The sequence below is a fragment of the Tympanuchus pallidicinctus genome, unplaced genomic scaffold (assembly GCF_026119805.1).
Source record: "Tympanuchus pallidicinctus isolate F22 unplaced genomic scaffold, pur_lepc_1.0 scaffold3, whole genome shotgun sequence".
Classification (NCBI taxonomy): domain Eukaryota; kingdom Metazoa; phylum Chordata; class Aves; order Galliformes; family Phasianidae; genus Tympanuchus; species Tympanuchus pallidicinctus.
The window spans coordinates 99,640,734-99,661,770 of record NW_026294747.1 but is presented as its reverse complement, the minus strand read 5'-3'; the positions used below and the strand labels follow the sequence as shown (position 1 = coordinate 99,661,770).

At 39.1% G+C, this 21,037-nt stretch overlaps 1 protein-coding gene across 1 annotated transcript in view; it reads right to left on the bottom strand.

Annotated features, from left to right (window-relative positions):
• ATP2C1 (ATPase secretory pathway Ca2+ transporting 1) overlaps window positions 1–16,096 on the bottom strand; it is a 62,362-nt gene extending 46,266 nt beyond the window's left edge. The window contains exon 1 of the mRNA XM_052696301.1: window positions 15,833–16,096. Within this exon, the coding sequence (XP_052552261.1) occupies window positions 15,833–15,937 (105 nt within the window). The 5' untranslated portion in view covers window positions 15,938–16,096. The remainder of the gene's footprint in view (window positions 1–15,832) is intronic.
• Between the last annotated feature and the right edge of the window lie 4,941 nt (window positions 16,097–21,037).

The window sequence follows — 21,037 nt, the reverse complement described above, 5'->3', positions numbered from 1 at the left end:
AAATCTGACAAGTAAGAAATATCCTTCTTTTACTTAAAAAAAGGAGAAAAAAAGTCAAAAGCAAGCACTATGGTATAGTAACAACTCAAAAAACTTCATCTCTGGGACTTAATCTCTTTCATATTAGTGTAAATCTGCCAATCATGCGCTCCTAAGTGCAGCCACTTCTGCTTTATCCTAGGACTGTATCCATCCTTGGGAGCTGTATTACTTTTCCTGCTGTACTGTGCTCCTAAGTGGCTGTTTAATAAACAGTACTTGTATTTTATCTCCATCTGCTGCTGAATAAAAAGGAAAACCTGACCTTAAGGTGAGCTCGATACACAAGAGTATTAGGAGAGCCTTAACGTCCTCCAAGGAGATGACAAAGTCATTCTTTAGCAAACCAAAACATTGTTATTACAATGCAATTGTAGAGATAAAAGCAAATAATAATAATAATAATAAAGGCTTTGATTACAGTAACCAGCTAGTTGGCCGTATTCAAACTGCAAGAATTTGTGTTAGATTTTTTTAATCTCATGTAAAAAAAAAAACAAACCTGCAATAAAATGCTAGTGTGAATTATCCAATGAGCAAATGTGTCTCTACCAACCCAAAACATAAATAATTCAAATGAAAATACAGAAGAACATATTAAAATATTAAAGGCCAGAAAACCTCTAAACATCACTGTTGAAATCTCTTTTAAAAGAAAGGTAGTACTTGAAAGGATACACAGTACTGATGGGTTGGGGGAAAAACAGACTGCTCACCCCAGTGGTGATTGTGTCAGCATTGGCCTCTCTTTGGCTGCAGACCTGAAAATGCTTTCTAACAAACAAGTGAACCTGCTGACAATAGGTTTGCATTTATGAAATCAGTTGCATGAGCGTTCAGTGCCAGTTTAAGCAGCCAAGTGCTCTCCTTGCTGTGCCACTGTGGGGTTTCCGTGCCACCCAGCTCCGCCTAAGTATTCTGTGTCATAAAGAAGAGTTCTGTCATCCTGCCACATACACACACCCCTCTTCATCTTTTTCCCCCCAAAATCTCACCATTTACCTGCTGTTGATGCCAATGTCAGAACTTTGCTTCTGCAAGCGCCTGTCAGCGGCAAGGAAGCACCAGATAATCTCAGAAGGACAAACGTAGGTGTTAATCAGAGTGAGGTTATGTGAGGACTGATTCCCGTCGGAAATAGCCCAGCAAATCAGTAAGCAGAGGCGTCTCTAACTGAATCAGAAGTGGTTTTGCTGGCACAGTCAAGAGGGTGGTGGCACTGCCATGGGAAGCATAAATAGGTACTTTTTATCTTCCTGTTGGCCTTTGGAGATGAAAATTTGATAGAATGAAATAAGATATGGGTTTTTTTTAGTGTAGCTAGCCAAAAAAAAAAAAAAAAAAGCATCCTTTTTTCCCTGCTGACTGAATCTAAAGGTAACCCAAAAAGTTTCAACTGCCTTTCTATTTATTCCAAAGCATATAAGAGCCTCTGAAAGTCTTGGAAAAATTAATAAATGACATTCCAGATAGTATCATTCATCATCTGGATGGGAAGAGAGTTCTGTCTAATGTCATTCAACAGATAGGCCCTCACCTGCAGAAGTTCATATGCAAGCTTAACTTAGTGTTTGAGTCTTCAGAATCACGGTCAATTCATCTTGGCAATGCCCTTGTGCTACATACAGCACTATCAGAGGTAGTAAAATGTATTTCAAAGTAAGGACAGCTGTAATGGCATATTTACAGTTTGGAGATCTGCTAAACGCAATTCTTTTAAGGTGTAACTTTTCTGCTCTGAAGTGAGCTTCCAGATCCTCTTGAAAGATCCTTTTAAGATACGTTTGTTTAAGTGCTGTCAGAGTTGAGTAATGCTAATGAGGTCTACTACAGATTTTGTTAATCTTATGGAAAGTTTCTTTATAAGATGTCATAAGAGATAAGCATTTTTCTGAGTTAATTAATAAGTGAACCTTCTGTCAAAACACCTATATTCTTACTTTGCTTTAGGCATAATTCAACCTTTGCTCAACAGAGCATAAATTAGCTTTTCTGGAAGAAAAATTACTTTCTGGTAAAATTGACTTTCCTTTGATTTAATCTTACTATTTGTCTTCTTTCATCTATATGTCAAAAACTCAGCAGCGTTTTTACAGTTTTCCGCACAGTACCTGTATGACTAGAGTCAGACAGGGGGAGGGTGAGACCACATCTTCCCATTTTCATACCCTAAAAATCATTTGACACTTGTAAAGCCTGCATTGCATATTTCCCCCCACATCCTTTCCATGAGCACTGTCCAATTGATAGCTACTTGTAAGTAATCATCTTTTCTCTGAATAGAATTCTCTGGGGGAAAATCCATGCTGACTCCAGCTCAAGTTTGAATGCTTCATATGTGTTTGCGTATAGAATCATTGAATCAAAGAATCACCAAGTTTGGAAAAGACCTCCAAGATGATCCAGTCCAACCATCCCCTATCACCAGTATTTCCTATGTCCTTCAGTATAACATCTAAAGACTTGAACACCTCCACGGTCAGTGACTCCACCACCTCCGTGGACAGCCCATTCCAGCACCTGACCACACTTTCAGAGAAGTATTTCCATTAGGAAATACATTAGTCCAGCCTGAATTTCCTCTGGTGCAACTTGAGGCCATTCCCTCTCTTCCTGTCGCTAGTTACGTGGAACAAAAGGCCATGGAAGAAGTATGTATACATATTTTCAACAACAACAAAAAAAATTAACTTTACCAAATGTAAAAACAATGAAAAAAATAAACTGTATCATTCTTTCAGAGGAAATAAATACTCATTTCATTTTATAAATCTGAGCATGTTGAGATGTAAGAAAGGTAGTTATATTTTCAAATTACCTTAACTCAGCCTTATCTTGACACCATGCAATTATGATAATTAAAGAACTTTGGTTTATGGCATTCTTAAATTAGTTTTCACTGACTTTTAAAGCATCATAAGATTTAATCCTCTCTTCCCATCCTTAAATCATGTCCCTGCTGGTGTCCCACATTCAGGGAGGGGGTGCAGCCACACCGCATTTTAATTTGGCATTAAATCAGGCTTTTGGGATTCTCCTATTGCTGATTCTTAGCTCTGTGCTTCTTCTACGCTGGCTTTGTTGATTACCTGGTTCAAAGAGAACCATCCAGCTCACAGGCAAGCCAACCTCAAAGGAGGCATTACTGCTGAACTCCCAGAACTGATGAAGGAAGGCAAAGCGTGTAGAGCTTCAACCTTAAACCCATTTACATTGTAGTGAACATACACTGTAAGTCAGAGAATCTAAGAAAATGGGGTTTAATCTATCCTGTTCAGAAAGACTAAATGATTCCTTTTCTCACTATAGGGCTTAACTGCTGTCTCTCAAGCCTGTATTTTGTCATCTGTATTTTTCTTGATACATTCAATTTATCCCACATGCTCTGTACTCACCTGCCAGTCTCTTCCTTCAGCCACAGTCTTTCAAAATAGTTAAAATATTGTGTATTTTTCACAGAGGTTTTCCCTCCCTTCATTTAAGGCTTTTCAGCCATTTCTGTTTTACTCTGTTTCCAGAGTTGACTACTCCAATAACAGCTTCACTGCCAAAGTGTGAGCTTTCAGGACATGTGCTTCTATCCTATCTATTTTGGCTTCAGATTTCTTAAGATGATCCCACTCATTTCATGAACAGCTAGTTTTCTCTTGCCTGCAAAAGGCAGCCAAGAGATTCATCTAAAGAGATTGTGCTCTGTAATTGGAATATGCCATGAAGCAAGTTACTACTATTGGAAATATTAGCTGAGGCAGGCCATGTTGGGTGCCTGCTATGGGACACTTACAGCACAGCTCTGCAACATCAGCTGCAGCTACAGTCACATTACAGCCCATGTACAGCAGAGGATGGAAACAACTGCTCCCTGGTAATGTTAAACTCACATGTCTATACAGTGGATTATTGCAACCCGTTAAAGGGGAAGGAAGAACAACCCATCTACTCATGAAAAATGCCATTAAAGTAAGGTGCCTGTGGTGGAGAGTAAAGGCAATTCAACAATGCAACAGTAAAGAGTTGAATAATCAGTGGTAGCAAGGTGGTTTAGCCTGAATTGATTCAAGGCTAATGTGCCAAGAAGTTCAGAAATGCTGCATATATTATGAGTGTTTCAGCACTTGTAAATTCTTTTTCAAGATTATCAGTGAGGTAAAATGGGGTGAAGGTAATAGCAAGGAGCTGGCAGTTAGTAAACAGATGTTTACCTACTCAGATGATTTCAGCTCCTGGCAAGAACAAGATAATTGGCTTGATTACTGTTAAGAGTAATGTGTCAGGCTGCGTAATTTTATTCTGACTTGGAGCCAAAAGTTTTATTAAGTGAGAGCATCAGACAGCATTTCAGACTGGGAGAAATTCATTAAAAGTTTCTGTTGTACAGGACAGCTTACAGCATTCTATTTTCCTTTTTGCTTTGAGAAGTACTATGTGCATGCAAGTGAAAGTCTAGTCCTCAGAAGCTTTTTTTCACTCCCCTATATCTTGCAAAACCACGGTCTGAGGCCACATTTTTAATCTGGTAGTGGTTACTGATAAAAGTGACTAATGTAGCATGCCTCTAGAGCAGCTATGTGCTCTAGCATAACCCCATAGCCTTAAGGTAGCCCCTAAGACTCATTCTGTATTCAAATGTGTTCTCAAACAACTCGAGCAATTAGCTTTGTGAGGTGACAAGTAAAAAGCTGTATGCACAGGGTATGCAGCTGCAGCTTTACTTATAAACTGAGTAAAGTACACTCAGTGAAACACTGGAGTTTAACCAGATTGTGTGGACCTGGTACTCTATCCAGGGACACAAGTTTGTGCCAGGATGGACCAAGGTGGGAGTAAGTGCTCAGAAGCACTTCTCTCCCACTGCTGATGGATACTGAACTTCAGCACAAGGAGTTCTAAGATGGAACTAAAAAAATTAACCCTCATTTCTGAGCAGCACAAAAAAAGGGCTTGGAAATACGGTGCTGGAATATCTTCAACACTACCACCAATAAGTGAAATGACATTGAATAGTAGATCACTGAGAGTTGGATATAGCCCCAGGTGAAGTGGGACCTGGGAGGGATAAACCCCACAGCTATATCACTTAAAGTGGGAGCATATATTCCACCAGCCTGTTACAATGGGAGGGGGTTGAAAGGGCCCTGAGGTGCCCCTCTCCTTTCCAGTAAATCAGTGAACTGACGTCAGCTGCATTCTGTGCATCTGCAACAAGCCAAGAAGCACCAGAGGGGGATTTAATTTTAAAAGAGTTGAAACCAGTACCATATGCCCTCCTCCCTACCATCTGGCTGGGGGGACATTTTGTACAAATTCAGCATGCCAGCTGCCTGTTTGGGAGGAAAAAAAAGAAGTTTCTCTTTTGGTAAAAATATTTGGCAGTTCCCTTTCCATCTTTAGTGGCCTCCAACGTAATCCAGATCTATGGAGGAGTTCTACAAATGCAGCCCTATTTATGGGCCTTAGAAATAGGCAGTGATAGATAATGAAGCTTGTTTCACTGTTTTAAATTCTTCAGCCCAAAGTAAACTGTAATCCTGAAGTTGATATGTGATGTTTGTAAACTGCTCAGCGTCTGTGTCTAAACAGACATTTCTATTGTATATCTTATATATCTTCTGCCACACTTAAGGTCAGAAGGTGATATAAGTTGGCATTAATTTATTATGATTATGAGATCGCACTAATCATAACACACCAGGTAGAAATAATTAAAATAGATGATGTCAGATAAGGTATTTCGTCATATCGATTTGTGGTTAGGCAAATCAAATGTAAGTTTATACCATTAGCTTATCTTTAGTTTCTGTCTAATCAAGTATACATCTGTTCATATTTCTATGCCTTACCTTATGTGCCAAATTGAAATAAATAATCACATTATAATCATTTCTGATTCATTACTGTCTGACCTGTGAAAAATCATCCATTAAGGGAGAAAAATACCCCCTCACATCCTGAAATAGTAGGAGTAACATGCTAATTAGAAATTGATGTGAAGTATGCAGCAGGCATCAAGATTTTGCTGCTCTTTAAAATGCAGAACAGAGCTCCCAGAGAATTTTCTTCAAGAGGTAAAGATTCCAGAAGGTTATTTTAAGGGTTATTTTGATCATTTGTCTTTGATAGTTCACATCATTTTCACTCCAAATTGTTTTCTGTTTTTCACAGGTTATCTTTGTCTGTTCACAGCATTACATCTTCAATATGTGCACTCCCTGATGCTCCTAGTTTTTTCACTTTCTGGGACAGATTACAAAGGATTGTAAGTAAGCTAACCTTGGTGTTTCTGCTTTTCCTGTTGATAGAATTTGTAATATACAAAGCCACAGTCTCACAAGCACATGAAGAGACAACTAGGTTTGAAGAAACTAAGCTTTGTGGCAAGTAAGCTATTACATCCTACAGAGTCTCATCAGAATATTGCTTCAGGGCTGCAGCTCAATGAGTGAAGAACTGTAACCAAAGAAACTGAAAATCAGTCAGAAAAATAAAGTTCCTTTTTAGACTGGTCAAAACCTTTGAAATCACATTTTCTTGTGCAAAATACGCAGTGTTAGTGACAAAAGCAAAAACACTATAAACATATGTATATATTTCCCCCTAAATCCCAGGCTGCTTTATTACAGAAGAGAACACATTTTGAAGAAAAGACTTCATGTATTTCTCAGTCATTTACTCAATGGCTTCTGATCCCAAGCAGAACTTTTTAGCATATATTTGCTAATGAACTCCAGGTCTACTGCAGATGTACAAGCTTTTCAAAGCGCAGAACTTGTTTTTATCAAGTCTACATGGTTCTGAGCCAGCTAGTCATTTGTGGCAGTAATTCCATTCAACCTTTCCAGTTAGATGTGGCATGACACCCTGCCCTTGCCTGCAAAATTAGCCCTCCACAAACAGTGTCTCCTTGGCACACTGTAATTGTTCCAAGTTACTTCATGAAATAGTAACTATGTGAAATTTGGTCAGGTTCAAATGTTTCTAGCACCAATGCCAGCACCTCTGAATTCTATATATAGAACTGCTGCAAGTGTTTTCGGATGTTGCCCTCCTCGCAAATACCACTCGTTACTACAAAAATCGACTGATAGCACTGAGTGAGGTCCCTCCCTTTGTCCTGAGGACTCAGATCAGCCCGTAGTGAACTATAACAAGCTTCCTGTGGATGCAAAGCAGTGATAGAAAAGAAAAAAGTGTGGTGCAGCATTAATATCAGAGAGAGGGTACAACCAGAAGGCCAATTCCTGTAATACTGCTGTATTAATAACATTTTCAATTCTTGGTCTTTAATATTATACTCTTTAATATTATGTGCTGGTTTCTGGAACTGTTCTCGTGAGCTGAAAGGTGTCCTTGTAGCTGCATAGAAAAGCTTGAAAGCATCAACCTTAAAACCTAAAGAACAGAAAAATTAAATTCCTCTGAAACCAGAATTTGAAAGGCTGTCATTTCTGTAATTGTTGTGATTGACAGCACTGAAATTTCTATTATTCAAAAGCATTTTCACCAAGCTTTTTTTTTATTATTATTTTTCAATATGTCTCTTGAGCGTTCTGTGTGCTTATTTGTTTAAATTTTTATTAAAAAAAAAAAGGACTGCTATAATTCTGTCTGATTTCCTGGAGGGAAGTTAACATATACTTGTGCTACTACGTGCCATACATCTTTGTAGCAGATGCTCAGTACATCTGATGGTGCTCTACAGGACAGGCTGCACACATTTTATAATTGATCTGTGCACTTAAATTGGGCACATGCCGAGCTTTTTACACTCTAAAAATTCAACAGGAAGGCATTTCCTGGAGATGAAGCATATAGTAAAAATAGATGCAGGGCCTGAGATGTAACTGCCTCATTCTAAGCCATAGGCTAACTCCTGTAAAGGCCACAGTTGCTCATTAAAGCCACATGTAGGAAATATCATATATAGGTCACTCTGAAAATAATGCCTCCTGTTTGTTCCCACAGAAACTACAATGGATGCAAAGAGCAGAATAATACTGCTTGGTAGAGCAAATCCTCAGCTACAAAACTCTAATATTGTCACCACCATTAGCTGTGCATTTATGCCAGGGATGAACAAAAGTCTGCATGCCATGCTTGTAAAAATCTGCACCAACTGAAGTGACCCAAGAGTCACCACTGCTGAAACACACCACCCACCACATCACTGTGCTCACATCCACTGGTTGGTCTCTATAAACATTCAGCAAGCTTCAGTGATTATCAGTGGGTGACTTTTTATATGTATGGAGGAGTTCCATTCCACCCTTTTGCTTCATTTGCACTTCCATGACAGACACCACACTGTCAGACTGTCCCTCTGCTGCCATCTGTCACACAGCAACAACGTGTAATGGAATACTGATGGGAAGGTTCAACTTCTGCTGTATCACCAACATCTGCCTCTGATGTAATGAGCAAACATAATAAAATAGGAGGCATTACTTTAGGAGCACCCCTCATATAATTCTAAGGAGAAAAAAGCAATTGGGGTAAGCTAGTCTGGTAGGACACAGCTGAAGAAATTCACTTAAAACAGGAACTACAAGCATTTGTTTTGATTAACTGTTTCAGGACTTCAAATGCTACCTACATTTTGATGGTTTTCTTGTCTGCATGGCAGTAGAAGTGCTAACAAGGCCCCTTAAATTAAAATCTGATTTATCTTTATTTGTCAGACTCGCTCACAGTATGAAAACGGAGGAAGCAGTGGGATGAGACCAAGGGAATTTTTTAATTAAAAACAAATTATTTATTTCTTACATAAATATAACACTAGCAATGCATATTTTAGCAATGCAGTATTTTAGTTTTGAATTCCTTTTCCTTCCAGCCTTGTCATACTTTTGTTTACACGCACTGCTCCACCAGTTACTCAAATAATGCTGTGAGAGTCCAGCTTAGTACCTGTTTACTCATTGGACTTAGTACTGCACAGCTTATCCTGGTAGGGTTTTTCATTGCACTGGATTTCAGGAGTGGCAGCCAACCTGCTGCATGGCCTCTTGAACCCAAATCAGTAGTTGTATTTAAGAGCCATTCAGTCCCGATGCTGACCTAAATCACAGAATGGCCCAGGTTGGAAGGGACTTCAAGGACCATGAATCACCAGCCCCCTGACCTAAACTGAAGAACCTGACAACATGGTTTAAATGGTATCCATCAATATCACTAAATAAGTGCCTAGATAAGAAATAGTATTTCAGAATGTTTACTATCATTCCATTTTAAGTATCAGCGATACAAGAAATCTTCAGCAGTCCATCTCAGATAGCCATAAAGTTTGGCTTAAAAAATTAAATAAAATCAAAATACCTACAAGCACTGAACATTTAGGTTCATATGCTTTCCCTACTTCTTAAGGTAAAAATTGGAATGGGGGTAAACTATTAGTTAAAAAGCTGCTGCAGTCCATAAAGAGCCAGATAGTCTTCGAGATGGTAAGGAGCAAATTCTCTTTGCTTTTCTCAGAAAGGCAGACATCTTAGGAATAAGGTTGTTACAAGCTTATTCAGCTTACTGTTCCCTTCAAGTGGTTTGTATTAGTTGCTGTTTCCTTATGGCAACACCATAAGAAATTTGTGCGTATCCACACAAAGACACACAATGTGCTTGAAAAATTGAGTAGTCATGTTTCAGCTTTTCATACTCAAGAGATGGTAATGCAGCAGATTTTTACCTGAAGAGAAAAAACATTCAGACTTCAATTTCAGTAAGTGTAATTCAAGAATAAGATCTACTTCAGGGAAAAAATAAGAATTTGCACATCCCTGAAAGCCTTCAGTCCTGCTGGAAATTTCCCTCTGACTGCAGAAGCAAGTGCAGCACACAGAAATCCACATTTGCTCTATTTCATGCTGGTCACATCAAGCAACACCCATTAACCCCAGAGAATCACAAAACATTTCAGATCTGGACATACAACCCTAGGGATGCACAGCAGTCAGTTCACATGTTTTGTGCTTCAGAACAATAAAGAACAGAAGCTAGAGAAAATGTTTCACTGGGGAAACAAGTCAACCCGCTGTTTAGCTACTTATCACCAGCACCTTAGTCATCCAAAGACAGCAGCACTTTGATCATCTAAAATTCAACATACACATAGCTTTTACATACCAATACATATACCACTATTCATTACATTTAACTTGATGTGTCTAAAGCTATAATAGCACAGCTTTCCTTAATAGCTATATAGATTTCTTTGGTGTCATTTGTAACACCTGCTTATGTCAGAGAGAGCTTCTACTGGAAACCTGAAGCAGCTACACTAAATTTATCATAAAAATCATTAAATAGGAAAGAAAACCAGACTACAGCTGACCCACAGACAATTTTTATTTCTTTTAGAGAAAAAATCTGCCTACCACAGCCAGCGCTACTAAAATACAAGCATTGTCACTATTAGAACATTGTTGAGAATACATCTCCTATACACATTAGAAGCATAAGTGAAATCGAACTTTAAGCCACATCACTTCCAGCTAGAGGTTAACTTGTGTGATGGGATGTAGTTAATCTCAGAGCAGAGATCAAGTGACAGCTCTATCAGCACAAGTTGCTAGAAGATCTATATACTGGGTAATGTGTCCTATTCAGACCTTTGAGCTGCATCTGCAATATCCCATCCCCAGGCTGACTACACGTCTGAAACACTTCCCATTTGGAAAGCTGATCCTTGCAAAAGTCTTGGCTTGTCACTTCAGAGCATTAAGCTTGTCCTTTAAAATGCCTGTAGTTCTATAGTTTCCATAGCTGTGTCAAATATGTATGCCAGATTCAGTTACACTAGTGTTGCTTGGCATATAGTAACTACCTTTAGAGACTAAGTTCAACAGGCCCATTTTGATTTAATTACTGTAGACTTTAAAGCTGTAAGGAATAATTTGTTATCCAGGCTGACTGTACACATAATTTCTACCCATAAACTGTGCACGCAGAGTATAATCTCTATTTAACCTATACAAAAATCTCCTTAATAAGGACTTGCAACCACACTTTCATGGTAAGATCTGGCAGCAGGTAAATTACTCCAAAAGTTAACTGCTGGAAATGTACACTTCAATCCCTATTTGCACATAGACTTCATGCTTTTTTCTACTTGACTAATGGCCCTCTATGAGCACTGTCTTTAATTACTTGAAGCGTGACCTATGACTGGAAAGAGCCATCCTTTTTGAAGAAAACAAAGGTAAGTGAAAGAACAGCAAAGTTGACAAGCAAACATCTGACAAACTCTGTTACAAGAAGGTCCTCACATGAGAAACTGTAACTTCATTAATGCTTAGACCTTGAGGCAACTTACAAACCTGCAGAAATGGTCAGAAAAGGGGATTGTAAGGGAAGAATGATGCAAATCAGCATAGGTGGTATTATCCAATTCTGGTAGAATTAATTTAGAAAGCAGTGATGGAACCAAAAGCAGTGAATTTGAGAAGGACAAGTATGTTTTTATAGAAGGGATTGGCCCTCCAGTAAGAGCTAAGGAATGGCTTGTCTCCAGCAGTCTAGTGGCCACTTGCTGACTGACTTCTTCAGTCACTATGCTGCACTATGTCTGAGACACCCATGACTCACATGTAGATTGCTGTGGGGTGGTGTAATTTTTTTTTATTTTGCTGTTATTTGTTTTTTAATATCGGATAAGTTGCCATCACTTAATGGAGCTTTTCCTGTGTATGAAAAGTACTCATGATCATTTTTCACTGTCTGGTCTTTTCGATGAAATGCTATTAGTGGCTATTTCAGTAGGACATATCCTATCATATTAATCTCATTTTCATGGAGTTGTAGCATTTCACATCTTTGAGAATCTTCTGTCCATGTGTTCCACGGTTACTGGAAGAGAGAGGCAGAAAAGGTTCTGCCAAAGCAACTGCTGTGGTTAATTGCCGAAGACATACATACTCTCAGTGCCAAGCACAATGTACAAATTATCCTATGCTACTTCAGTTCTGGACTCTCAGAACTCATTCTGTGTTTTCCCCCAAGGTCCAATCCCATCTGTTAAAGCTCATGTAAAAAAGAAGCAGCTCACTGATTATATCCCCCTGGTGCATGAGCTATTAGCTAGAGAAATTATTTTAGCATTCAGTTTGTGTCTGGTGTGTAGCTCAAAAGTAATTCCAAAGAAAAGCTGGTTGGTGAGGCTGTAAGAAATGTCTATCTGCTGCTAAGTTTCAGCAAGAAAGTTGGTGGTTTCTCAAAACAAAATGGTGGTTCTTTTATTTATTTGTTAGTCAGAGGCCCTTTGGAAGCTGATTACAAAGAGGAAAAAGGTCCTGTGGTTTCTGTCACAAAAATGCTTGGTCTGGGTCCAACTGGCACTTTCAACAGGAAGTATGAGTTTACTGACACAGTTTGGAAAGAGGTAACCTTAGAATACTCATGAAAAGTCATTTCCTCAGATGCTAATTCATGTATATTCAAACTAGTATCAAAGGCAAAGTTTATTTTTTGCTTTGCCAAATGAATTGAAAAATGATTTCTTCAAGGAAGCATGTAAGCCTCCCAGCAAATGCACAATTAAACAAGCCACATATACACTTCCTACTGTATTTGATGTAAGCAGCAAGACCTCCTGAACGCCTCGTCTTTTGTTTGACAAGAAAATAATGGGCACATTTGTAGCTATTCTACTGCTTTATCAGTGGGAGTGAACAACTGCCAGGAATGGGGTTGACTGGGATTAGTCTGCTGTGTCATTAAAACCACAAATCCATTACGCAGTCACTAAGGAAAATTCATTTCCAGGCTATTCAGTTGCAGTTTAGGGATTGCCTGCAGTCACTTACAAGGCTAAAATTCACAGGGTTTTGCAATTCTTTTTTTCCACCCCCTGAAAGAAGTAACCGTATCAAAATATACAGTGTAATTCAGCCTTCTCTCTGTGTCTCCCTTTCTATATCTTCAAAGTTCCTTCATTATCACCTGTATTTAAAGCTTATTTTTCAGGAAAAAACAAGTCTATTTCAACCGTCAGTGGCAGTTTCACGTGCTAGTACATTATTTTCTTACTCAGGCTGAATATTAAATATCTCATATCTTCTAAAGATTTAACCATAGCTTTTTAAATAGAAAATGTCAGTGTTCAGAATTAGATAAGAATCCTCTAAAAATACATATATTCCCATAAGAAATAGCTGCACAGGTAAAGATAAAAGTCTCATTTAAGTAGAATTGCCTCCTAAATTCAACTAAGCTTTTAAGATGTCATCTGCTCCAAAAGAAACAACTAAGTAACCATAAAATACATCTCCATACCATTTCTATAAAACCTGTCACGAAGAATTCAGGTCTTTATGCTCTACAACATTCAAGACTGAGTTAAAATAGAATAGAAAATGTTAAAGATCATAAATGAAGCACATTATTGCATCATACCAACACTCCATGAAGTCCATGCTCCTGGGCCTGATATGGTCAGTGATGAATGATGGAAGAAAGTGATCTCAGAAGACAAAGATTTAATACACTGCCAGTATGGAAGTTGTCTCCCTACAGATTAGTGTATACCCTGGAGCAAGCCAGTTTATCCTTCTTAGTATAAATCTGGATGTTCTTACCTATGTACATGCCCTTCCTATAACCTGTTTCTCTCTTGAACTTTATAAAATCTCTTCCAGAATCTATCAGTTCTGAACAACATGCATGTTTCAAAGCTTTAGGTTTTTTTAAAATACCTGTTGGACAATAATCTTACTGATGAAGAATCAGTTTCCATAAAGTTTAGAAGAATCCAGTCAACAGAACTTGTATTTCTGTTGAGTTTCTGGATTAAAATGCAACTGAAAGCAAGCATGCATAGCTGGCCTGGGACTGAAGCTGCTGCATGTGTTTTAGTGTTATATTTCATTTTAAAGTGTGTGATAAGACTCCCAGGAAGCATATCTTTCCTGGAAATCACAGGAAACAGCAGTCATTCAACAAGCCTCATCACAGTCACTATGTAATATCAGGCAGTGTAAGACAAATGAATAGAAGTATCACACTCAGTCCATTTTATATTGATAAAGCTTTGTGCTTTGGGGTGAACAGTCTAATAACTACATGAATGCTTCATTTCATTAAATGGACTTCCTCTAGCAGCTTGGAGCTGCTGTACCAGAAGCACTTGAAGACACTCCATCCTAAATGGACCTACTACATTTAGTGTCACGTTACTGGCAGCTCTATAAACCATTTGACCCCACCAGTGGATGATCAAGTTGTAACTGACCTATGCATCCTCCAGAGATCAGTTGAACATTTGAAGAACTCAAAGCTATTAGCCAACTAATCCCACACACATCCTCCACTGTGAATTTAACTCTATGACTGTCTAAGCAACGCAATGAGCATCACACAGGACTATCAGAACAGTGCACAAAAACAGCACAGTTAACATGGACACATTAGCTCTCGAGCTTTACCTTTGCACCTATCATGATCAATAATGGGTGAATATCAAGGATAACAGCAACAAAACTTCAAATAGAAAGCAGTTAGTCATCCACTGATAATATTTATTACAAGGCACTGGGCAAGTATTGAGCAAACAATCTAAAGGACTTACCCTGCAAGATAAAAGAATTGGATCCTCAGTAATAAAAGCTCATTCTGAACACCACACAGGGCAACCTGCTGAGCCCAGCTGTGCTTCCCACCCCATAAATGTTTGTAGAGTCAAAGAAGCAAATGTTAGTATTTGGTGAGCATCACCCCTGCCAACATGGGCCGAACCCAAGGAGAACACATTTTTGAGCTGTTAGCCATTGTAAAAACATTAGGAGTGAAGAAGAAAATGTGCACTGATGTAACAAAACAAAGAAAAAAAGATTTCAAGATATCATGTTAAAGGAATGTGCCTTTTTTGTCTGCTGACCTTTCATTCAGGGAAACACGCTGTTCAATATGATTTAGTGCAAAAATAAATTCAACCATTTCAAGGGAACGCAGAAATAGGTTATTTCTCATTACAGGTTTCTTACGAACGTTAATCAGGTAGCTTAATGCTGAGCACACATCAGAGATAGCCCTGTTCTGGCTTTGTTCTTTCTCCCACATGCAAAAATCCTCTCTACTTCACTGTGTAACTGCAGCAGCTTCGTATAGTTCAGTTCTCTTCATGATAATCATTTTACCTTTGAGTCAAGAAATCTCATCTAAATCTTTAGATCTTTTTCTAAATGATTTAAGAAACCAAAATAAAGTACAACTGCCAAGAATTCAATCTTTCATTTAACACAGATGTATATAACAGAGAGCCCAAATGCTGACCAGTCCCTGCACCCCATCTCAGTCAAATCAGTGTTGCCTGAAACAAAGTTCTCACAGCACTGAGAGAACAGAATAACACAATGCTTATGGCTAAGAGAAAAGCTATAAGAAAGGAAGTCTGCTGTAGTTCATAGGCATATTTAGGGATTCATTTTCTCAAATGCATCTCCCTTACTGTAACAAGCAGATTCAATACTACTACAAGTAAAAGCAAGTCCAACAAGGGTGCAGACAGATCACTCAAAAAGAACTGGCATCGCCTGAAAATGGCTCACGACAACAGTGAAATATGGATTTTTCTGATCCTCAGTAGGACAGGTAATAACCACTTCAAGCTTTATGGTTCCATACCCTGACTGTTTTGTGTCAAATAGTATTCTAAGAATCAATAATTGTTTGCTCTCAGAGCCAATTTTCCACTAACAGCCATTATAAAAACTTAAACATAGCCATTACTTCAAGATACTGACATTTATTTTAAGATATAGGTGTTAAGTCACCCACAGGGTTACAATTTAAAATAAATAAATACATTTACCTTTTCTTGAATCCTCTTGACTTTCACTCTCAATACAAGTTTCCAAATTACATGGATAGGAAGCTTTATGAAATAGAAAGACAACTTATGCAGGAGATTATCCATAGTTTAAGCAATATCTGTTTCTGCACATTTAAAGAAGGATCCACATCAGGAATTTGAGACCTGGATGCATGTTTTCTGTCTCTTTCAAAAGAACAGCAGTTTTCAGATGTTGCATAGTCCTTTTCTGCAGAGCAACTAGTGGAAGCCAGAACATCAAATGCAAAGCCTACAACAAATGACCAGTGTTACAAGGACAGTGTGATCTGGAGGACTGAGGGAAGTGCTATCAAATGCAAATCGTTTTGCTGACAGCATGCTCTAACAGTCTTACTTCTGGCAAAGCTATTCAGCTGCAGAAATAGAATAACAGTAACTAGGTGCTGATTTTTCCTACTCATCCTGCTACAAAGAATAAATCTGAATGCCTCTTTAAGCTTCTTCAGCTGCAGTAAAATTGTTAGGAAACCCGTTTCTCCCATACTTCTCCCCACCACTTCAGCTGTATTTAACCAACAGCACAGCCTGACTTCACTTTTGTTTTGCTCACAATCCTGTTACGTGGATTTCAGCCAGATTAATGCACTCTTTCATTCTCTGCTTCTTAAACTGCAATTGCAAGGCATTAGTTACAGGGCATAACAATGTAAGCTTATATAAAGCTCAGCTTGTAATAGGAGCCTTTGCCTTAAATCACACCTGAAAGCTCATTTCCTTTCAACTCATTACAGTTCTCTTTCTACAAGCCCTTCTCTACTTTGCACCTTTGATCAGAAGACAAGACAACACATTCACCTGATTTTATAGTGGATGTAAAAGCAGCAAAGTATACTTCCACTAGTTATCATTCTAAATTCTTGAGTTTCAAAGATATGGAAAGCTATTATTTTCCTTGAGGAACTAGGCTTGTTTAACTTTGAGAAGAGAAGGCTTTGGGGAGACCTCATTGTAGCCTTGCAGTACTTGAAGGGAGAAAACAGGAGGGGGAACGACCATTTACATGGGTTGATAGTGACAGGACAAGGGGGAATGGTTTTAAACTGAGACGGGACGTTTACGTTAGATATTAGATATTTTCCACACAGAGGGTGGTGAGGCACTGGAACAGGTTGCCCAAGGAGGCTGTGGATGCCCCATCCCTGCAGGCATTCAAGGCCAGGCTGGATGTGGCTCTGGGCAGCCTGGTCTGCTGGTTGGCAACCTGCACATAGCAGGGGTTGAAACTAAGTGGCCTTTGAGGTACTTTTCAACCCAGGCCATTCTGTCTTCCCCCCCATCATTATTGATCTTTAAAGCAGAGAAGTCCCTGAGAGGAGCCAGGTTCTCATTACACCTGGACAATTCCATCCTTGTTGCATCTCCACAGCCATCAGAGATCATCTCAAAGTCTTTTAAAAGACTTTACTAAGGTTATTTCTATCCATAATGCATTATTCAGAGTTTAGCTAATGCTAAAGAACTTGTCCCTAAGCTATTGAATACAGACACCAAAAACTAACCAGCCAGAGCTCTGTTCTCTGCCTTCTGCACATCAGCATCTACAGGAGGTGAAAGAAACAATTTCTTCACTTTCTCAGCATAATTTCTGGAAAGTTATCCATCTGGTAGGGAAATATTATTACTTTGCAGGATTCCTCTCCTACTCATCCCTTCTAGTTTAGCACAGTTAAGAAAAACATCTTTCAATGTGTCCAGGAAAGGATCCAAAACAGATTTTCATGTTTGTTTTCAGCATTAGCTCATCCCACAATACTAGCACATATCCTTCCCTTTAGGTTTGGAGGCTTAACACAAGCAACCATTCTGACATTTCACACTTGGAAGCCTGCCTTCAGCAAATCCATTTCATGCTCCTAAATTACTGTTTGGCTGCTTGTACTTCAGTCCATCTGTTTGGATGGCACAAAGCCTGCTTACAAGGTGATCTTCCAGTCGCACAACTGCTCACATTGAGACACAAACCAATTTTAAACACTCTGCGCAATCCTTTTCCTGCCCTCACAAGTCCTTGCTGCATAAGAACCACTGCTTCTGTGCTTTATTGAATTTGTTGTCATTTGTGTGGCTCTGAGCACCTGAAGTGCTGCAGAGAAAGTCTGTAGTTGTCAGCATTGAGAAGTGCCAAGTACACTTGTTGCTGTGAAGCCAAGGGAATGTTATGAAGCTCAGTGAGAGTTTTAATTGCACGAGTGTGAGAACTTTAATTGCATGCACTCTGCAAAGCCAGGATCACTAGGGGCAGAAGGATAAGAGTAGTAAAACTGAAGACACAAACCACAAACACTGGAGTCAAGCAGGTGAAAGCATAAAGCTATGCTTTGCTTTAACAGTTCTTTTGAGACAGGCAAGTATTAGGACATACTGGTTCTGCATTGCATCCAACTTTTGTCAAAGATCAGTTTTACATTCTGTGCCATTAAGAAAAAAGCATACAAGGCAGAAGACACATCTGTGAAGTAGTGCAATAACACAGCCAAGCTCTTCCAGAGTAATGGACCATTTGTCAGTAGGCTTGTTTTGGGCTCTGCTAATGCCTGTTCTTCAGCAGCCACACATATACCTGCCCCTCGTGTGCTGCATGTGGGTACTTGCTGTGCACAGGAGACATTTGCAGCACCCAGATATCTGGAGCCTTGGAAGTGAAGGAGGACATCTGGTTGATACTTTGCCTTGGCCAATACCAGAATTCTGTATTTTCTTTAGAAGTCCTCTAAACCCCTCATTGGAACAAAGATGAAATAAGAAAGCCAGTATAGTACTTCAATAACTAGAAAACTTTCATGAACAAGAGCAGTGATATGTTTTTCCACTCTTCCTTCAAGGAAGGCAATAGCCAAGAAAAGCAAAGACAGCTTTCAGCATAGCATATCAGCTGTCAGAATGCTTTAGTGGAGGAAAAAAAATCTCATTTCCGCAGTTCAAAATAATGTGGCAAAAAAATTTCAAGAGAGCATTCTGATGCCTGAAAGAACAGTTTCTTCCTGTTGTACGCTGTGTTTTTATTAGAACTGGCTCCTTGTGCCACAACACACTTAAAAGGAAGAGAGAAACATCTAGGAATTAACTGAGTTTAGGTTAAAACAGTGATCCATTAGGTACCCCACAAACAGAATAAGCTCTTCAGTCATGGCAACTGTACACTATCAAGAAGAATAGCATTCACCTGTTTGTTTAATAAAAGCATATGATATCAGTCAAGGTGAATTTAGCAGCGCACACAGCACTTCAACAACATCTGCTCTGTATTACAACAACCTTTAATGATAGTAATAAAAATTAAAATTAAAAAAGCCCTCAAATAGCACTCAGATTCTGTTATAAAAGAGGCAAAATAATTCTTTTTTTGGGTGCAAACTATGTATGTAGATGGATATATATCTGTATGTACATGTATAGCTATAGAGCTGCACACACACACACGTATTCATATATAGACACACCCAGAAAACACATGATATTTTAGTTCCACATCCAGTTATGGGCTCCTCAGTGCAAGAAAGATATGGGGGATAGTGGAGCAAACCCAGCAAAGAGGCACAAAGATAATTAAGTGACAGGAGCATCTGTAATGGGAAAAAAGGCTAAGAGAACTGGGACTATTCAGCCTGATATACTTAAATATCTGATGGGTTTGGAGGTGAGAGTAGAAGGGCAGTGGAGGCTGACTTCCCAGCAGCACACTGTGCATAATTAAAAGGTGACAGACAGAGCAAAATATATGAATTCCCTTTTTTTTTTTTCCTCCTTTAAACTCAGATTATGTCACCATCTGTTGACTCCTTAAACAGCGATGAAACTTCCTGAGTACTGGCTTCCAGTGTTTCAACTTTGGACACACACAAAACCTGACTGGAAGCAACTCTGAGCAGCCTTTCTAACTTAGCTTTGAGCAAGGGGGTTGCACTAGACAATTTCCAGGAGCTTCTTACAACCTCAGCTGTTCTACAATGTTGTGAAATCACAGGCTATTACTATTAAGTCCAAAGCATATGCTAATGATAGCATTGACTCTGTATAAGAAGATCTTATTTAAAAAGGGGAGAAAGAAGACTTTAAAATGTCACCAGTAAACTGTGATTTTCATATGCATAGATTTGTCACTGGTGTAGTGCCAACACATGACACATACCTCAGTTTTCATAACACTTAAGTATAATACAACATCTTTGCACGCAGGCACTCATGCAGACACACAGATAGCTTTATGCAGTACATACTTTGTTGCAAATAGTTAGCTTGGCACTGTTAGACCAGATGGCTGGTCTGTAATTCCTAAACACTGAAGCATTTTGAGATTTTGCTACCTCTGACCTCTTCCACACACGCAAAAAGCAATTTGCTTTTCCTCTTTCTTCCAGGAGGCAGCTCATTCCTCAAGAGCACCATGCTGTGATAACCAACAGACTGTGATGGCAGTTCAGCCTGGATGAAATGGCTCTTAGAACAATGCCCACAGCTCTAAAAAGAAACTCAACAACACTTGTTTCTCAAAATTTCTTTCCTTGGTCAAGTTACACACGTGTCCACCAGCCTTCCCCACCAAACAGAAGATACAATCAACAAATACGCAATTAGCAGAGTGGCATGGGCAGGCTGGTATTTTACAGGTCATATAACAAGAAGGATTACCACTGTAGAAGGAAATAATAATAATAAAAACTCACTCATATCCTAGGCTCTCAGAAAAGCTCCAAAAACAAGAACCTCCAGAAAGAGACCCTTCCCCATGGCAGTCAGCCCTTAAATAGGGTCTGGCAGCCAGGCTCCACTCCTTCCATCACACAGCTGAATCACCTTCACCTGTGCTCCAAGGCTGACTCAGTGCTCGCCTCAGGTGATCAATCAGTGCTTCAGGCCCTGACACAACAGTTCCCATACACAGAGGTATGGAACTTTTGTGTGTAGATATTGTTTTTTTTGTTTGTTTGTTTGTTATTTTTAATGTGAACAAGAGTTTGAAGCCTTGCACGTGCACTGCCACACTGAAAACACAGGACACTGATTTTCATGGCCACTGTCCTACAAACAACCTCTGTTTTCACTCCTTATACAGGCAGGAAAGCTATTTGTCTTTTTAAAGCTCTATGGTACTGGCATTTGTGCCCCATTTGTTACCCACTCTCCTAAGTTCTTTGCATTACTGATCTTTAAACAGCAGCTTTT